Source organism: Eleutherodactylus coqui, chromosome 5 (assembly GCF_035609145.1).
Source record: "Eleutherodactylus coqui strain aEleCoq1 chromosome 5, aEleCoq1.hap1, whole genome shotgun sequence".
Classification (NCBI taxonomy): Eukaryota; Metazoa; Chordata; class Amphibia; order Anura; family Eleutherodactylidae; genus Eleutherodactylus; species Eleutherodactylus coqui.
The window spans coordinates 194,629,322-194,649,130 of NC_089841.1; the positions used below are offsets into that span (position 1 = coordinate 194,629,322).

General features: G+C 48.4%; 2 gene segments (V, D, J or C); both read left to right on the forward strand.

Annotated features, from left to right (window-relative positions):
• Positions 1-19,809, forward strand: part of LOC136628917 (Ig mu chain C region-like) — a 392,658-nt gene that overhangs the window by 147,249 nt on the left and 225,600 nt on the right. The window contains 1 exon segment of the C gene segment in view: positions 12,918-12,953. Coding sequence covers positions 12,918-12,953 — 36 coding nt within the window.
• LOC136628219 (Ig mu chain C region secreted form-like) overlaps positions 1-19,809 on the forward strand; it is a 135,835-nt gene that overhangs the window by 39,282 nt on the left and 76,744 nt on the right.

A 19,809-nucleotide genomic window follows, 5' to 3' on the forward strand; every position in this document is an offset into this window, starting at 1 on the left:
CGGGAGGAGGTGGGCCACGATGGTCACTACAGGGGCACGGATTGCATCCCACTACGAGAATTTTTGCAGCAGGAACTGACGCGGCTGTCTGCAGGAGGCCTTACTCTATTTTACTCTATTAGTTGATATTACTCTATTTGTTGTTTCTATTACTCTATTTGTTGATTATGGAGCAGTTTTTATATTATCCATTGATCTCTATGGGGAAAATTTGATGAAGAATTGTGAACAGCAGCATTTTTCATATTTCATGTGTATTGCTGCTAGATTGTTGAATCTGACTGCTCTCTGAGGTTTTCATCTGTGTGCAGAATATCATGTGGAGCAGATGAGCTGATTTGTTAAGAATGGATAGAACAGACTTCCTGGATGGTTTGTATTCAGTTTTTGTATGAGTGCTTTTTACTGTGATGGTATAACAGCTACGGCTACCACTGTGATACATGCAATAACGAAAACTTAGTGGTATAGCGTAACTACACCATTCCTTCAGCCGTCATATTAAACTTCCCCGTCGCACCATCTACACGCCAGCGCGAGAGAGACCGGCGTCCCATGCTGCAAGCCTCGGACCCCGTCCCCGTGGAAGGTAAGTAACACTATAAAAAGAGGACATTGTTATGTATATGTTATGCTTGAAAAAGGTGCTTATAATAGCGCCGAAACGCGTTTCAAATGTATGTGGATTTTACATGTACCATTTGAATAAATATATTCTGCTGTACATTGTAGAGACTTGACAGTTTCCTTATCTGGATTGCAAGACCCCTAAAAGAGCGCAGAAGGAGCTTTTGTTTTCTTTGTACTGTATCTTCCCTATTGTTGGTTTAATACCTCCTGGGGTTACTCCTTCCTGCTGCATCTCCTTGGACCAAGGATTTTCGGGGACCCTGCATACACATCTTTAGTTCTACAAGCTAACTGGGATCATCGTTGCAAGCGTGTTTTCCCCTATCTGTGGGGATCCCGCTTTGCACCAGGTGAGTAAAACCCTCAACTTGATATTTCTGGATCTTTGTGTGGTGGCGCGGATCTGTACCTATCTATTATAATAAAGGGATAATTGTAAATCAGTACGCAGTGACTGCTCGGGGGATGTGGTTTGTCAAGACTGAGCGCACACAGTTCAGACTAAAAGTCTTGTCAGATTTTCTGGTTAGGAAGAGAAATTTCCTAGATGGCTGAGATTTAGATTTTGTAGAATAGCGTTTCACTGTGGTACTACGGTAGCGGCTACCACAGTAATGAATGCCATAGCAAAAACCTAACTACATTATAATCCCATAACAATTTGTTTGGTTTGAAAAGATAAAAATTAAGAGTAGAGATGAGCGAGCATACTCGTCCGAACTTGATGCACGTTCGAGCATTAGGGTACTTGAGATGCTAGTTACTCGAGACGAGCACCACGCGGTACTCGAGTCAATTGCATTTCCTTTCCCGCATGTTTAGCGCCATTTTCTAGCCAATAGACATGCGGAGAAGGCATTACCACTTCCTGCTGTGACGTGCCAGCCCTATCACCCCCCAACCCCACAGTAGTGAGTGGCTGGACCGATCAGGTAACCGGCGAGTACTTAAACTGGTCCCACCCGCGGCTCGCCTCAGACACAAGCTGGCAGAGGTTAGAGAAAGTGCTGCTGCTGATATAGGGACAGTGATAGAGTAGGATCCAGTCTTCAAGAACCCCAACGGTCCTTCTTAGGGCTACTCACTCTTCATAGTGTGCATTACTGTTGTGGCTGGCTGGGAGCAGTAGTGCACCAATTTTTTTTTTAAGCATCTCAGCTGTGCAGGTCTTTTCAACTATAGCGTTCTCAGTCTGCAGTGGATTACACAGAGTTTAGGGAAAGAGCTGCTTATATAGGGAAAGTGTTAGAGTAGGATCCCGTCTCCAAGAACCCCAACGGTTCTTCTTAGGGCTACATCCGACCGTGTGCTTTATAGTTGTGGCTGGCTGGGAGCAGTAGTGCATCAACAGGGAAACTGTACTGTAACATTTCCTAGCCTACTGCAAATGACTTTAGTTATACCATCCTGTGTCTGCAGTGCATTAGACACAGCCACTTTTATAGGGAAAGTTATATACATTATACAGTCCTCCTGATCCTCCGTGCAAGAACCCCAACGCTCCTTCTTAGGGCTACATCTGACCGTGTGCATTATAGTTGTGGCTTGCTGTGAGTAGTAGTGCATCAATTTTTGCATTACGCATCTAGGCCAGTTCCCAGCCTTTCAGTAATAGCATTCTCAGCCTGAAGTGCCATACAACCAGCTCTCACCGTGAAACAGCACTCCAACATTTCCTAGCCTACTGCAAACGACTTCAGTTATACCGTTCTGTGTCTGCAGTGCATTAGACAGAGGTCTCACCGCTAAACAGTACTGTAATATTTTCTGGGCAACTGCAAAGTATTTTAGCTCTGCCGCTGTGCAGACGCTGTGCAGAGTGTCTGACCAGGCTGGGCAGCTCAGATACATGTCCGTTTGATAAGGGTACACAGTCATGATGGTTATACTCGCACACAAATTCTGTTAAAAACTCTTTGTACTTCATGTTATTGAATTGTGGACAAACAGTTAGTACTTATGTAAGGTTGAATACCCTGTATGAAAAACTTTTTCAATAAAAAGTGAATTAATAAAAAAAAAAAAAGGAAACAGTCCTATCAAAGGAGAATTTTCTGCAAGTTCCCCATGCTATATGCTTCAGAGATGGCCTTTGGGCACTTTGACAAGAATATTGTGGACACATTTTCGTGCCAATATTATGAATGAGTGTTCAGCCCAACTGCTGGTCTATTGACAAACTAGTTGTCTGCTGTTAGGAGTGCCAAGTTGTATTTTTGTGCAGGTCAGTTGAAAAACCAGCATTGTATTCTGCTTTAATCTGCTTGGCTGTGCCCAATCTGACTGATTCCTGACATCCTCCCTGACCCCTTTGGTTGACACGTTATTTATAATCACAGGATGCACTTTTGTCAGATGTGTTTTCTCTATCACACAATTTTCAGTATATTCTCCACAACATTGCACAAGAAAGCTTCACAAGGTTTTAAAATACTGGCCTCAGCACGTTTAGCACTGAAGGTCATATCTTGTTCGAAGTCACTCAGATTGCTTAATTTTCCCTTTCTAATGTGGCTTCACATGGAAACACATTCATGAAACACTTGCTACTTTAATTGCATGTTGCACTCCGGTGTCACTTGTCTAATTTCCATATAGGAAAAGTCCAAACGTTAAAGGGCCTGTGTCTCTAATACAGTGACCATTCAGTGTCAATTTAGGTTAAAAGCAGTATATGGTCATGTATTATGGATCCATACAACACGGATATGTAATAAGTAGAGATGAGCGAGCACCAAAGTGCTCGGGTGCTCATTACTCGGGACGAAATTATCGCGATGCTCGAGGGTTCGTTTCGAGTAACGAACCCCATTGAAGTCAATGGGCGACCCGAGCATTTTTGTATATCGCCGATGCTCGCTAAGGTTTCCATTTGTGAAAATCGGGGCAATTCAAGAAAGTGATGGGAACGACACAGCAACGGATAGGGCAGGCGAGGGGCTACATGTTGGGCTGCATCTCAAGTTCCCAGGTCCCACTATTAAGCCACAATAGTGGCAAGAGTGCCCCCCCCCTCCCCAACAACTTTACTTCTGAAAAGCCCTCATTAGCAATTCATACCTTAGCTAAGCACCACACCACCTCCAACAAAGCACAATCACTGCCTGCATGACACTCCGCTGCCACTTCTCCTGGGTTACATGCTGCCCAACCCCCCCCCCCCCTGCACGACCCAGTGTCCACAGCGCACACCAAATTGTCCCTGCGCAGCCTTCAGCTGCACTCATGCCACGCCACACTCATGTCTATTTATAAGTGCGTCTGCCATGAGGAGGAACCGCAGGCACACACTGCAGAGGGTTGGCACGGCTAGGCAGCGACCCTCTTTAAAAAGGGCGGGGCGATAGCCCACAATGCTGTACAGAAGCAATGAGAAATATAATCCTGTGCCACCGCCATCAGGAGCTGCACACGTGGGCATAGCAATGGGGAACCTATGTGCCACACACTATTCATTCTGTCAAGGTGTCTGCATGCCCAAGTCAGACCGCGTTTTTTTTATAAATAGTCACAGGCAGGTACAACTGGGAATCCCCAACTCCGCAATGGGAATTCCATGTGCACCCACAGCATGGGTGGCTCCCTGGAACCCACCGGCTGTACATTAATGTATCCCATTGCAGTGCCCATCACAGCTGAGGTAATGTCATGTTTAATGCAAGTGGGCTTCGGCCCACACTCCATGCCCCAGTCAGACTGGGGCTCTTTAGAAGTAGACAGATGTAGTTACAACTCCGTGTGGACCCACGGCATGGGTGGCTCCCTGGAACCCACCGGCGGTACATAAATATATCCCATTGCAGTGCCCAACACAGCTGATGTAACGTCAGCTTTTATGCAGGTGGGCAAAAAAATAATTGGATTACACTCTAGGCGAGGGCCCCCAAAAATTGGTGTACCAACAGTACTAATGTACGTCAGAAAAATTGCCCATGCCCAACCAAGAGGGCAGGTGAAACCCATTAATCGCTTTGGTTAATGTGGCTTAATTGGTAACTAGGCCTGGAGGCAGCCTAGTAAAACTAAAAATTGGTTGAGGTGAAAGTTTCAACGCTTTAATGAGCATTGAAACGTATAAAAATTGTTTACAAAAATTATATGACTGAGCCTTGTGGGCCTAAGAAAAATTGCCCGTTCGGCGCGATTACGTCAGGTTTCAGGAGGAGGAGCAGGAGGAGGAGGATGAATATTATATGCAGATTGATGAAGCTAAAAGGTCCATGTTTTTGATGGTGATAGAGAATGATGCTTCCATCCGCGGGTGCAGCCTACGTATAGTTTAGGTATCGCTGCTGTCCGCTGGTGGAGAAGGGAAGTCTGGGGAAATCCAGCCTTTGTTCATCTTGATGAGTGTAAGCCTGTCGGCACTGTCAGTTGACAGGCGGGTACGCTTATCTGTGATGATTCCCCCAGCCGCACTAAACACCCTCTCTGACAAGACGCTAGCCGCAGGACAAGCAAGCACCTCCAGGGCATACAGCGCGAGTTCAAGCCACGTGTCCAGCTTCGACACCCAGTAGTTGTAGGGGACAGAGGCGTCACGGAGGACGGTCGTGCGATCGGCTATGTACTCCCTCACCATCCTTTTACAGTGCTCCCGCCGACTCAGCCTTGACTGGGGAGCGGTGACACAGTCTTGCTGGGGAGCCAGAAAGCTGTCAAAGGCCTTAGAGAGTGTTCCCCTGCCTGTGCTGTACATGCTGCCTGATCTCTGCGCCGACCCTGCTACCTGGCCCTCGGAACTGCGCCTTCGACCACTAGCGCTGTCGGATGGGAATTTTACCATCAGTTTGTCCGCCAGGGTCCTGTGGTATAGCATCACTCTCGAACCCCTTTCCTCTTCGGGTATGACAGTGGAAAGGTTCTCTTTATACCGTGGGTCGAGCAGTGTGTACACCCAGTAATCCGTAGTGGCCAGAATGCGTGTAACGCTAGGGTCACAAGAAAGGCATCCTAACATGAAGTCAGCCATGTGTGCCAGGGTACCTGTACGCAACACATGGCTGTCCTCACTAGGAAGATCACTTTCAGTATCCTCCTCCTCCTCCTCAGGCCATACATGCTGAAAGGATGACAGGCAAGCAGCATGGGTACCCTCAGCAGTGGGCCAAGCTGTCTCTTCCCCCTCCTCCTCATCCTCCTCATGCTCCTCCTCCTCAACGTGCTGAGATATAGACAGGAGGGTGCTCTGACTATCCAGCGACATACTGTCTTCCCCCGACTCTGTTTCCGAGCGCAGAGCGTCTGCCTTTATGCTTTGCAGGGAACATCTCAAGAGGCATAGCAGAGGAATGGTGACGCTAATGATTGCACCATCGCCGCTCACCATCTGGGTAGACTCCTCAAAGTTTCCAAGGACCTGGCAGATGTCTGCCAACCAGGCCCACTCTTCTGTAAAGAATTGAGGAGGCTGACTCCCACTGCGCCGCCCATATTGGAGTTGGTATTCCACTATAGCTCTACGCTGCTCATAGAGCCTGGCCAACATGTGGAGTGTAGAGTTTCAACCGTGTGGGCACGTCACACAGCAGTCGGTGCACTGGCAGATGAAACCGATGTTGCGGGGGCCGCAGGGTGGCAGCGTCCGTGTGGGACTTGCGGAAATGTGCGCAGAGCCGGCGCACCTTTCCGAGCAGGTCTGACAAGCGTGGGTAGCTTTTCAGAAAGCGCTGAACCACCAAATTAAAGACGTGGGCCAGGCATGGCACGTGCGTGAGGCTGCCGAGCTGCAGAGCCTCCACCAGGTTACGGCCATTGTCACACACGACCATGCCCGGTTGGAGGCTCAGCGGCGCAAGCCAGCGGTCGGTCTGCTCTGTCAGACCCTGCAGCAGTTCGTGGGCCGTGTGCCTCTTATCTCCTAAGCTGAGTAGTTTCCTCACGGCCTGCTGACGCTTGCCCACCGCTGTGCTGCCATGCCGCGCGACACCGACTGCTGGCGACGTGCTGCTGCTGACACATCTTGATTGCGAGACAGAGGTTGCGTAGGAGGAGGACGAGGAGGAGGAGGGTGGTTTAGTGGAGGAAGCATACACCGCCGCAGATACCAACACCGAGCTGGGGCCCGCAATTCTGGGGGTGGGTAGGACGTGAGCGGTCCCTGGCTCTGACTCTGTCCCAGCCTCAGGGAGATATAGTGGCCCTGCCCGCCTGTGCTTGTCCACGTGTCCGTTGTTAAGTGGACCTTGCCAGTAACCGCGTTGGTGAGGGCGCGTACAATGTTGCGGGAGACGTGGTTGTGCAGGGATGGGACAGCACATCGGGAAAAGTAGTGGCGACTGGGAACTGAGTAGCGCGGGGCCGCCGCCGCCATCATACTTTTGAAAGACTCTGTTTCCACAACCCTATACGGCAGCATCTCCAGGCTGATAAATTTGGCTATGTGCACGTTTAACGCTTGAGCGTGCGGGTGCGTGGCGGCGTACTTGCGCTTGCTCTCCAACACTTGCGCTACCGACGGCTGGACGGTGCGCTGACAGACATTGGTGGATGGGGCCGAGGACAGCGGAGGTGAGGGTGTGGGTGCAGGCCAGGAGACGGTAGTGCCTGTGCCCTGAGAGGGGGGTTGGATCTCAGTGGCAGGTTGGGGCACAGGGGGAGAGGCAGCAGTGCAAACCGGAGGCGGTGAACGGCCTTCGTCCCACCTTGTGGGGTGCTTGGCCATCATATGTCTGCGCATGCTGGTGGTGGTGAGGCTGGTGGTGGTGGCTCCCCGGCTGATCTTGGCGCGACAAAGGTTGCACACCACTATTCGTCGGTCGTCTGCACTCTCAGTGAAAAACTGCCAGACCTTTGAGCACCTCAGCCTCTGCAGGGTGGCATGGCGCGAGGGGGCGCTTTGGGAAACAGTTGGTGGATTATTCGGTCTGGCCCTGCCTCTACCCCTGGCCACCGCACAGCCTCTTGCAACCTGCCCTGCTGCTGCCCTTGCCTCCCCCTCTGAAGACCTGTCCTCAGTAGGTGTAGCAAACCAGGTGGGGTCAGTCACCTCATCGTCCTGCTGCTCTTCCTCCGAATCCTCTGTGCGCTCCTCCCTCGGACTTACTGTCCTTACTACTACCTCACTGATAGACAACTGTGTCTCATCGTCCTCCTCACCCACTGAAAGATCTTGAGACAGTTGCCGGAAGTTCCCTGCCTCATCCCCCGGACCCCGGGAACTTTCCAAAGGTTGGGCATCGGTCACGACAAACTCCTCCAGTGGGAGAGGATTCGGAACCCTTGCTGCCCATTCTGGGCAGGGGCCCGGGAACAGTTCCTGGGAGTCTGCCTGCTCCTCAGAATGTGTCATTGTAATGGAGTGAGGAGGCTGGGAGGAAGGAGGAGCAGCAGCCAGAGGATTCAGAGTTGCAGCAGTGGACGGCGCAGAACTCTGGGTGGTCGATAGATTGCTGGATGCACTTTCTGCCATCCACGACAGGACCTGCTCACACTGCTCATTTTCTAATAAAGGTCTACCGCGTGGACCCATTAATTGTGAGATGAATGTGGGGACGCCAGAAACGTGCCTCTCTCCTAATTCCGCAGCAGTCGGCTGCGATACACCTGGATCAGGAGCTCGGCCTGTGCCCACACCCTGACTTGGGCCTCCGCGTCCTCGCCCGCGTCCACGTCCTCTAGGCCTACCCCTACCCCTCAGCATGGTGTATTACCAGTAGTGCAGAAACAGAATGCTGTAATTAAATGTGCCGCTTATTGGCCTGTGGTTGGAGGCTGACTTCGCTTACGGAACGCCAGGAAATAATTTTGCGCAAGCCTGCTGTAACACTTAGCTGGCTGCGTATGAATTAGGAGGACAACTACACCCAGCACAGACCCAGAACACTGAGGACAGTCACAGGCAGCCCAAATAGATTTTTTTCCCCAAATGTTTTTGGAAAGGCCCACTGCCTATATACACTGTATATGTCTTCTGTCCCTGCGTCACCACTACTGGCCCTGGAGTATGTAAAATAACTGCAGACTGTTGCACTGTGGACTGGAATGTGATGTAACAGCCAACACAGAGCCAGGAAATAATTTTGCGCAAGCCTGCTGTAACACTTATCTGGCTGTGTATGAATTAGGAGGACAACTACACCCAGCACAGACCCAGAACACTGAGGACAGTCACAGGCAGCCCAAATAGATTTTTTTCCCCAAATGTTTTTGGAAAGGCCCACTGTCTATATTCAATATATATTCAATAAATATATGTCTTCTGTCCCTGCCTCACAATATATGTAAAAAAAAAATGTGCAACACTGCAAAAAGCAGCCTCCACACTACTGCACACGGTTAGATGTGGCCCTAAGAAGGACCGTTGGGGTTCTTGAAGCCAAAACTACTCCTAACACTCTCCCTATAGCAGCTCCGGCACCAACAGCACTTTCCCTCCTCTATGTCAGAACAAATCTGTGGCGAGCCGCGGGAGGGGCCGATTTTTATACTCGGGTGACACCTGATCTCGCCAGCCACTCACTGCAGGGGGGTGGTATAGGGCTTGAACGTCGCAGGGGGAAGTTGTAATGCCTTCCCTGTCTTTCTATTGGCCAGAAAAGCGCGCTAACGTCTCAGAGATGAAAGTGAAAGTAACTCGAACATCGCGTGGTACTCGTCACGAGTAACGAGCATCTCGAACACGCTAATACTCGAACGAGTATCAAGCTCGGACGAGTACGTTCGCTCATCTCTAGTAATAAGGTTATATGTTTAAACCATTATCTTTTCCTGTCTTTAGAAACCATAACTGGGTGCTGCTTTAAATCCTTAATATTAGACTGGAATTTGTTTTCAGTGATCACATCTGCATTGCTAGAAAGCTATAGAGTGTTTTGTTTTTGTTGTTATATGATGAGAAAATAAATGGAAGTGCATATCATATGACCGTTATAATATCAAAAAGACGGATGTGTGGTGTGCCCTAATAAAGGAGGATGTGGTTTGTTATATAAAGGCTACAGAGTGGAATAAAGCATTTCTGAATAATACATTTTGTATAGGCAGTTATCACGGTGTATTATAGCGGGGGCTGGTACGGCCACAGTGAAATATCCTGTTACTAAAACTCAGTCATAGTCTTACAGTATATACTGTATCAGGGACAGTGTCAATTTTCTGCTGTAAATTAAATTTCTCTACATTAAAAATGCATAAAATGACAGATTTTTGCTTTGCTTGGGTGTTCATTATTTATATAACATCGAACTATTTAGCAAAACTGGCATATTTATCAGTGTGTCAGAGCTGTAGAAGTGGCTTAAATGTATGTTCACATGTGCTGTAATTCTGGCATTATTTGGGACGGATAGATAGCTGTTCTGCCTATAACCCATGTGTGCTTAGGAACAAGTTAGTTGGAACACCAGCATTGTATTTGGCTTTAATTTGCTTGATTGTGCACCACCTGTTCAGAGAATGATTCCCGCCGTTCTCTCTGACCCCTTTGGTTGACCAGTTGTTTATAATGACAGGAACTACTTTTGCAGATGTTTTTTCCCAATCACACAATTTTCAGTATATTTTTAACACCAATGGCACAAGAAAGCCCCACAAGGTTGACAGTTTTTGAAATACTAGCCCCGCCTAGTCTAGCACTGATGATCATACTTTGTTTGCAGTCACTCAGGTTGCTCAATTTTCCAATTCTAATGTAGATTGCCATGGAAACTTATCCATGGAACACTTGCTCACTTGATTTTATGCTGCACTCTGGTGTCACTTGTCTAATTCCCAAAATGGTGTAAATTTAGGCCCACAGCAGTCTATGGTCATGTATTACGGATCTATACAACATGGATATGTAATAAGGTTATATGCTTAAATCCTTCTATTTTCCTGTCTTTAAAGCTCAAATAGTCGATCTTGCTTTCCAGTGATCACATCTGCATTGCTAGAAAGCCAAAGAGTGTTTTTGTCCTTCTTCTTATATAATGAGAAAATAAACATCATACGGCCGTTAAGATATCAAAAAGACGGATGTCTGGTGTGCCCTAATAAAGGAGGATGTGGTTTGTTATATAAAGGCTACAGAGTGGAATAAAGCATTTCTGAATAATACATTTTGTATAGGCAGTTATCATGGTGTATTATAGCGGGGGCTGGTACGGCCACTGTGATATATCCTGTTACTAAAACTCAGTCATACTCTTATATACTGTATCAGGGACAGTGGCAATTTTCTGCTGCAAATTAAATTTCTCTACATTAAAAATGCATAAAATGACAGATTTTTGTTTTGCTTGGGTGTTTATTTATATAACATCAAACTATTTAGCAAAACTGACATATTTATCAGTGTGTCAGAGCTGTAGAAGTGGCTTAAATGTATGCTCACATGTGCTGTAATTCTGGCATTATTTGGGACGGATAGAACAGACTTACTGGATGGCTTGTATTCAGTTTTTGTATGAGTGTATTTTGCTGTGGTATTATAGCGGGAGCTACCGCACGGATAGATACTATTACGAAAACTTAGTGGCATGAAAGTTCGTAAATAAATCATTTAAATACTATTATTTTGCTCCAGAAACAGCATCTGTGATAACTTGTTAATTAATTTATTGTAAAAGAGATACAATAATTCAGAACAATGTCTGGGCATATAATACATGTTTGGCATCTCTATTGAATTCATATGTTATCTTGGAAGTAAACTAGAATGTCAATATTTTTTCTTGATTGGTACATCTGAATCTGTGCCACCATTCAGATGTCATTTCCATTACTGCCATGATAGGTTACACTGGAAAATTTTATTAAAAAACTTTAACAAATGTGGATTTTCAAGAGAATGTAAAACGTTTCCACAATGAAAAAGCAACAAAAAACACTAATCTATTCTAGGCTTCCTGCACATGGGGAGAACTTCTGCTGCAGGATTTCCCGCAGGATTTTCGCCCATGCCCGCTACCATAGGATTGCATTAGATAATGCAATCCTATGCAGACAGCCACAATTTGACTGCGTGAAAACTTGCACGATAAACAAATCGCGGCATGCCCTATTTCAGTGCGAGCCTCGCAGAGGCCCACACAGAAATATCACGGCTGACGCGCCGGCTCTGTGCATGTGCTGGCTGGGCGGCAGCCAGTACATAGCAGAACGGAGAAGACGCCGGGAGGAGGTGGGCCACGATGGTCACTACAGGGGCACGGATTGCATCCCACTACGAGAATTTTTGCAGCAGGAACTGACGCTGCTGTCTACAAGAGACCTTACTCTATTTTACTCTATTAGTTGATATTACTCTATTTGTTGTTTCTATTACTCTATTTGTTGATTATGGAGCAGTTTTTATATTATCCATTGATCTCTATGGGGAAAATTTGATGAAGAATTGTGAACAGCAGCATTTTTCATATTTCATGTGTATTGCTGCTAGATTGTTGAACCTGACTGAGGTTTTCATCTGTGTGCAGAATATCATGTGGAGCAGATGAGCTGATTTGTTAAGAATGGATAGAACAGACTTCCTGGATGGTTTGTATTCAGTTTTTGTATGAGTGCTTTTTACTGTGGGTATAATAGCTACGGCTACCACTGTGATACATGCAATAACGAAAACTTAGTGGTATAGCGTAACTACACCATTCCTTCAGCCGTCATATTAAACTTCCCCGTCGCACCATCTACACGCCAGCGCGAGAGAGACCGGCGTCCCACGCTGCAAGCCTCGGACCCCGTCCCCGTGGAAGGTAAGTAACACTATAAAAAGAGGACATTGTTATGTATATGTTATGCTTGAAAAAGGTGCTTATAATAGCGCCGAAACGCGTTTCAAATGTATGTGGATTTTACATGTACCATTTGAATAAATATATTCTGCTGTACACTGTAGAGACTTGACAGTTTCCTTATCTGGATTGCAAGACCCCTAAAAGAGCGCAGAAGGAGCTTTTGTTTTCTTTGTACTGTATCTTCCCTATTGTTGGTTTAATACCTCCTCCTGTTACTCCTTCCTGCTGCATCTCCTTGGACCAAGGATTTTCGGGGACCCTGCATACACATCTTTAGTTCTACAAGCTAACTGGGATCATCGTTGCAAGCGAGTTTTCCCCTATCTGTGGGGATCCCGCTTTGCACCAGGTGAGTAAAACCCTCAACTTGATATTTCTGGATCTTTGTGTGGTGGCGCGGATCTGTACCTATCTATTATAATAAAGGGATAATTGTAAATCAGTACGCAGTGACTGCTCGGGGGATGTGGTTTGTCAAGACTGAGCGCACACAGTTCAGACTAAAAGTCTTGTCAGATTTTCTGGTTAGGAAGAGAAATTTCCTAGATGGCTGAGATTTAGATTTTGTAGAATAGCGTTTCACTGTGGTACTACGGTAGCGGCTACCACAGTAATGAATGCCATAGCAAAAACCTAACTACATTATAATCCCATAACAATTTGTTTGGTTTGAAAAGATAAAAATTAAGAGTAGAGATGAGCGAGCATACTCGTCCGAACTTGATGCACGTTCGAGCATTAGGGTACTTGAGATGCTAGTTACTCGAGACGAGCACCACGCGGTACTCGAGTCAATTGCATTTCCTTTCCCGCATGTTTAGCGCCATTTTCTAGCCAATAGACATGCGGAGAAGGCATTACCACTTCCTGCTGTGACGTGCCAGCCCTATCACCCCCCAACCCCACAGTAGTGAGTGGCTGGACCGATCAGGTAACCGGCGAGTACTTAAACTGGTCCCACCCGCGGCTCGCCTCAGACACAAGCTGGCAGAGGTTAGGGAAAGTGCTGCTGCTGATATAGGGACAGTCATAGAGTAGGATCCAGTCTTCAAGAACCCCAACGGTCCTTCTTAGGGCTACTCACTCTTCATAGTGTGCATTACTGTTGTGGCTGGCTGGGAGCAGTAGTGCACCAATTTTTTTTTTAAGCATCTCAGCTGTGCAGGTCTTTTCAACTATAGCGTTCTCAGTCTGCAGTGGATTACACAGAGTTTAGGGAAAGAGCTGCTTATATAGGGAAAGTGTTAGAGTAGGATCCCGTCTTCAAGAACCCCAACGGTTCTTCTTAGGGCTACATCTGACCGTGTGCTTTATAGTTGTGGCTGGCTGGGAGCAGTAGTGCATCAACAGGGAAACTGTACTGTAACATTTCCTAGCCTACTGCAAATGACTTCAGTTATACCATACTGTGTCTGCAGTGCATTAGACACAGCCACTTTTATAGGGAAAGTTATATACATTATACAGTCCTCCTGATCCTCCGTGCAAGAACCCCAACGCTCCTTCTTAGGGCTACATCTGACCGTGTGCATTATAGTTGTGGCTTGCTGTGAGTAGTAGTGCATCAATCTGTAATATTTTCTGGGCCACTGCAAAGTATTTCAGCTCTGCCGCTGTGCAGAGCGTCTCACAATACCCTTTCCTTGAGGGGGTTGAGATAGCCACAGTTACCAGCACTATCCACTGGCTTTAGAGTCTTCTCCCACACTATACAGCCTCTATTATCTACAAGTCTCTGAGAGCAGTAAATTACCACTAGGTATCAGCGCAAGACAACGGGTTAATTTTTTCAAGTCACAGCATAGAGCCTCCACTATCTACAAGTCTCTGTGTGCGGTGAATTAAGCCACAGTTGTCAGTACTATACAGTGGGATAATTTATTTGGGCCCTGCTTTATTCTTAATCCGCCATGATGAGGAGTAGGAGTAAGGCTCGAGGACGTGGACGCGGACGTCCAAGTGAGGGTGTGGGCACAGGCCAAGTTCCTAATCTAGCTGAATCACAGCCGGCTGCTGCGGAATGAGAAGTGAGGCAAGTTTCTGGGGTCCCCAGTTTCATATCACAATTTATGGGTCCACGTGGTAGACCTTTATTTCATACAGAGCAGTGTGAGCAGGTCCTTTCGTGGATGGCAGAAGTCCACTGCTGCAACTCTGAATCCTATGGCTGCTGCTCCTCCTTCCTCCCAGTGTCCTCACTCCATGAAAATGACACATTCTGATGAGCAGGCAGACTCCCAGGAACTGTTCTCGGGTCCCTGCCTTGAGTGGGAAAAAATGGTTCCTCTCTCACCTGAGGGGTTTGTCGTGACCTATGCCCAACCTTTGGAAAGTTCCCGGGGTCCGGGTGAGGAGGCTGGGGACTTCTGGCAACTGTCTCAAGAGCTTTCAGTGGGTGAGGGGGACGATGATGATGAGACACAGTTGTCTATTAGTGAGGTAGTAGTAAGGGCAGTAAGTCCGAGGGAGGAGTGCACAGAGGATTCGGAGGAAGAGCTGCTGGACGATGAGGTGACTGACCCCACCTGGTTTGCTAAGCCAACTGAGGACAGGTCTTCAGAGGGGGAGGTAAGTGCAGCAGCAGGACAGGTTGGAAGCCTAAGTGTTCAAAGGTGTGGATGTTTTTCAGTGAGAGCGCGGAGGACCGACGAACAGTGGTGTGACACCTGTGTCGCACCAAGATCAGCCCAGGAGCCACCACTACCAGCCTCACCACCACCAGCATGCGCAGGCATATGATGGCCCAGCACCCCACAAGGTGGGACAAAAGCCGTTCACCGTCTCCGGATCACACCACTGCCTCTTCCCCTGTGCCCCAACCTGCCACTCAGATCCAACCCCCCTCTCAGGACACAGGCACGAGCGCCTCCTGGCCTGCACCCACACCCTCATCTCTGCTTTCCTCGACCCCATCCAGCAATGTCTCTCAGCGAAGCGTTTAGCTGTCGCTAGCGCAAGTGTTGGAGCGAAAACGCAAATACGCCGCCATGCACCCGCACGTTCAAGCTTTAAACGTGCACATTGCCAAATTAATCAGCCTGGAGATGCTGCCATACAGGCTTGTGGAAACGGAGGCTTTCAAAAACATGATGGCGGCGGCGGTCCCACACTACTTGGTCCCAAGTCGCCACTATTTTTCCCGGTGTGCCGTCCCAGCCCTACACCAGCACGTCTCCCACAACATCAATCGTGCCCTCACCAACGCTGTTACTGGGAAGGTCCACTTAACCACGGACACGTAGATAAGTAATGGCGGGAAGGGCCACTATATCTCCCTGTCGGCACATTGGGTGAATTTGGTGGAGGCTGGGACCGAGTCAGAACCTGGGACCGCTCACGTCCTACCCACACCCAGAATAGCGGTTCCTACCTCGGTGCTGGTATCTGCGTCGGTCTATGCCACCTCCTCTAAACCCTCCCCCTCCTCCTCCTCCTACGAAACCTCTACCTCTCAATTAAGAAATGTGAGCAGCACGTCGCCAGCAGTTGGTGTGGCGCGGCAGCACAGCGATGGGCAAGCGACAGCAGGCTGTGCTGAAACTAATCAGCCTAGATGAAAGGAGGCACATGGCCCCGAACTGTTGCAGGGTCTGACAGAGCAGACCGACCTCTGGCTTTCGCCACTGAGCCTCCAACCGGGCATGGTCGTGCGTGACCGGCAGTAACCTGATGGCGGCTCTGCAGCTCGGCAGCCTCACACACGTGCCATGCCTGGACCACGTCTTCAATCTGGTGGTTCAGCGGTTTCTGAAAAACTACCTGCACTTGTCTGACCTGCTCGGCAAGGTGCGCCCGTCTGCGCACATTTCCGCAAGTCCACCACGGACGCTGCCACCCTGAGGACCCTGCAACATCGGTTTAATCTGCCAGAGCACCGACTGCTGTGCGATGTGCCCACACGGTGGAATTCTATGTGCACATGTTGGCCAGGCTGTATGAGCAGCGTAGAGCAATAGTAGAATACCAACTCCAACATGGGCGGCGTAGTGGTAGTCAGCCTCCCCAATTCTTTACTGAGGAGTGGGCCTGGATGGCAGACATCTGCCAGGTCCTCAGAAACTTTGAGGAGTCTACCCAGATGGTGAGCGGCGATGCTGCAATCATTAGTGTAACCATCCCGCTGCTATGCCTGCTGAGGAGTTCACTGCAAGGCATAAAGGCCGACGCTTTGCAGTTGGAACAGGAGACGGGGGATGACAGTATGTCGCTTGATAGCCAGACCACCCTCATGTCTATATCTCAGCGTGTTTTGGAGGAGGAGGAGGGGAAGAGACAGCTGGGCACACTGCAGAGGGTACCCATGCTGCTTGCCTCTCATCTGTTCAGCGTGTATGGCCTGTGGAGGAGGAGGATCCTGAAAGTCAACATCCTAGTGAGGACAGCTATGTCTTGCGTACTGGCATCCTGGCACACATTGCTGACTTCATGTTAGGCTGCCTTTCTCGTGACCCTCGCGTTAGACGCATTCTGGCCAACATGGATTACTGGGTGTACACCCTTCTCTACCCACGGTACAAGGAGAACCTTTCCACTCTCATTCCCGAAGAGGAAAGGGATACGAGAGTGATGCAATACCACAGGAACCCTGGTGGACAAAGTGATGCTAAACTTCCCATCTGACAGCGTTAGTGGCAGAAGGCGCATTTCCGAGGGCCAAGTAGCAGGGGAAGCGTGCAGATCAGGCAGCATGTTCAGCGCAGGCAGGGGTACACTCTGCAAGGCCTTTGCCAGCTTTATGGCTCCCCCGCAAGACTGCATCTCCACTCCCTAGTCGAGGCTGAGTCAGAGGGAGCACTGTAAAAAGATGGTGAGGGAGTACGTAGGCCATCGTACCAGCATCCTCCGTAATGCCTCTGCTCCATTCAACTATTGGGTGTCAAAGCTGGACACGTGGCATGAACTTGCGCTGTATGCCCTAGAGGTGCTGGCTTGCCCTGCCGCTAGCGTCTTGTCAGAGAGGGTGTTTAGTGCAGCTGGGGGAATCATCACATATAAGTGTACCCGCCTGTCAACTGCCAGTGCCGACATGCATACACTCATAAAGATGAACAAAGGCTGGATTTCCCCAGACGGCGGAGAGCAGCGGAACCTAAAGATTATTTTCACTGCAACTGCAGATAAAAGCATGCTTCTCTATCACCGGAAAAAAAGGGGCATTTAGCTTTGTCAATCTGTCTCTGATATTAGTCCTCCTCTTCCTACTCCTCCTGAAACATCTTGTCCTCACGCTGAAGTGCCAATTTTTCTGCCGCCCAAAAGCCTCATCTAACAAATTTTTTTCCAATTTTTCAGTTTCAAAAGTATTAATACTTTAACATGAACCAATTTTTTGAACACGGCTGCCTCCAGGCTGTGTTACAAATTAAGCAACAGCAAGCTGTATCTTTAAAAAGATTTTTATGGGTCTCACCTGTCCTCTCGGTTGAGCAATTTTTCAGGGGTACATTGGTACTTTTGGTACACTAATGTTTCTGGCACTCACCTATACTGTTACCTAACTAATTTTTCCGTCCTTTGCCTTCCACCATGGTACCCCAATTTTCAGGCGTTTGCCTATACTCTTGCTACAGAAATGTTACAGGGGTCTGCCTATACTGCTGCTACATAAATGTTACTGGGGTCTGCCTAAACGTCTGCTACATACATGTTACTGGGGTCTGCCTAAACTTCGGCTACATAAATGTTACAGGGGTCTGCCTATACTTCTGCTACAGAAATGTTACAGGAGTCTGCTTATACTGCTGCTACAAAAATGTTACAGGTGTCTGCCTATACTGCTGCTACAAAAATGTTACAGGGGTCTGCCTATACTTCTGCTACAGAAATGTTACTGGGTCTGTCTATACTGTTGCTACAGAAATGTTACTGAGGTCGGCCTATACTTCTGCTACAGAAATGTTACAGGGGTCTGCCTATACTTCTGCTACAAAAATGTTACTGGGGTCTGTCTATACTGTTACTACAGAAATGTTACTGGGGTCTGCCTATACTTCTGCTACAGAAATGTTACTGGGGTCTGCCTATACGTCTGCTACAGAAATGTTACAGGGGTCTGCCTATACATCTGCCACATAAACATTACAGGGGTCTGTCTATACTGCTGCTACATAAATGTTACTGGGGTCTGCCTAATGCCACCTCCTCCTCCTGCTTGGGGTCTGGGGATCTGCACTGGGCATCATGTATTTTCTCCCTTGTCACCAAAGTTAGCAGAGACACTGGTTTGGGCCAAAGAAGAGCCGCGTTACTGCATTAATGAGATGTTCACAGCTGTACTGGCATCGGAGTCCGCTCTATGCCCACGATTGCTGACGGTGTGTGCAGGGGCCTATGTCCTCAGCGCAGTGCAAGTCTGCCATGTTTGGGCACTGTCATTTCTACATGTTTATTACTGTCTTTGGGTTCCTTTAGCTCGCCTATGTTGTGGGTGCACAAAGACTTCTCATAGCAGTGTTTGACCTGTCTGCCACAAATACACTGACTGACTTGGGTAGGGTGCAGAGTGCAGATGGCTTTCCCCTTGCGGTGTCGATTGAGCTATCCGACACCTACACAAAATGAATAGTGTGTGAGCACATGGATTTTCCCATTGCTATGTCAGTCGCGGCACCTTGGGTCACACAAGGTGTTTGCTGGGGCTGAGCCTGACCAAGCGCCCGCTCACATACTTCCACACAGGCTATAGCAGGTCCTGGTCATGGTTTCTTGGCCTTGTAAGGCCACCTCCTCCTCCTGCTTGGGGTCAGGGTTTCAGCACTGGGCATCATGTATTTTCTCTCGTGTTACCACAGTTATCTGAGAAACTCGTTTGCGCCAAAGGAGAGGAGCGTTACTTCATTAATGAGACGTTCACAGCTGTACTAGCATCGGAGTCCACTTCATGCTCACCATTGCTGAGGGTGTGGGCTGAGGCCTATGTCCTTGGCGCAGTGAAAGTCTGCCATGTTTGGGCACTCTGATTTCTTTATGGTTCATGTCTTGGGTCGCCCAAGACCCACCTATGTTGTGGGTGCACACAGACTCCCCATAGCGGTGTTTTACCTGTCTGGCACAAAGTCACTAACTGACTTGGGTAGGGGGCAGAGTGCAGATGTCTTTCCCCTTTGCGTTCTCGATGAGGTATCCGGTACCCAAACAGAATGACTAGTGTGTGGACACATGGATTCCCCATTCCTGTGTCACTCGCGGCACCTTAGGCCACACAAGGTGTTTGCTGGGGCCGAGCCTGACCAAGCGCCCGCTCACATACTTCCCACACAGGCTATAGCGGGTCCTGGTCATGGTTTCTTGGCCTTGTAAGGCCACCTCCTCCTCCTCCTGCTTGGGGTCAGGGTTTCAGCACTGGGCATCATGTATTTTCTCTCGTGTTACCACAGTTATCTGAGAAACTCATTTGCACCAAAGGAGAGGAGCGTTATTTCATTCATGAGATGTTTACAGCTGGACTAGCATCGGAGTCTGC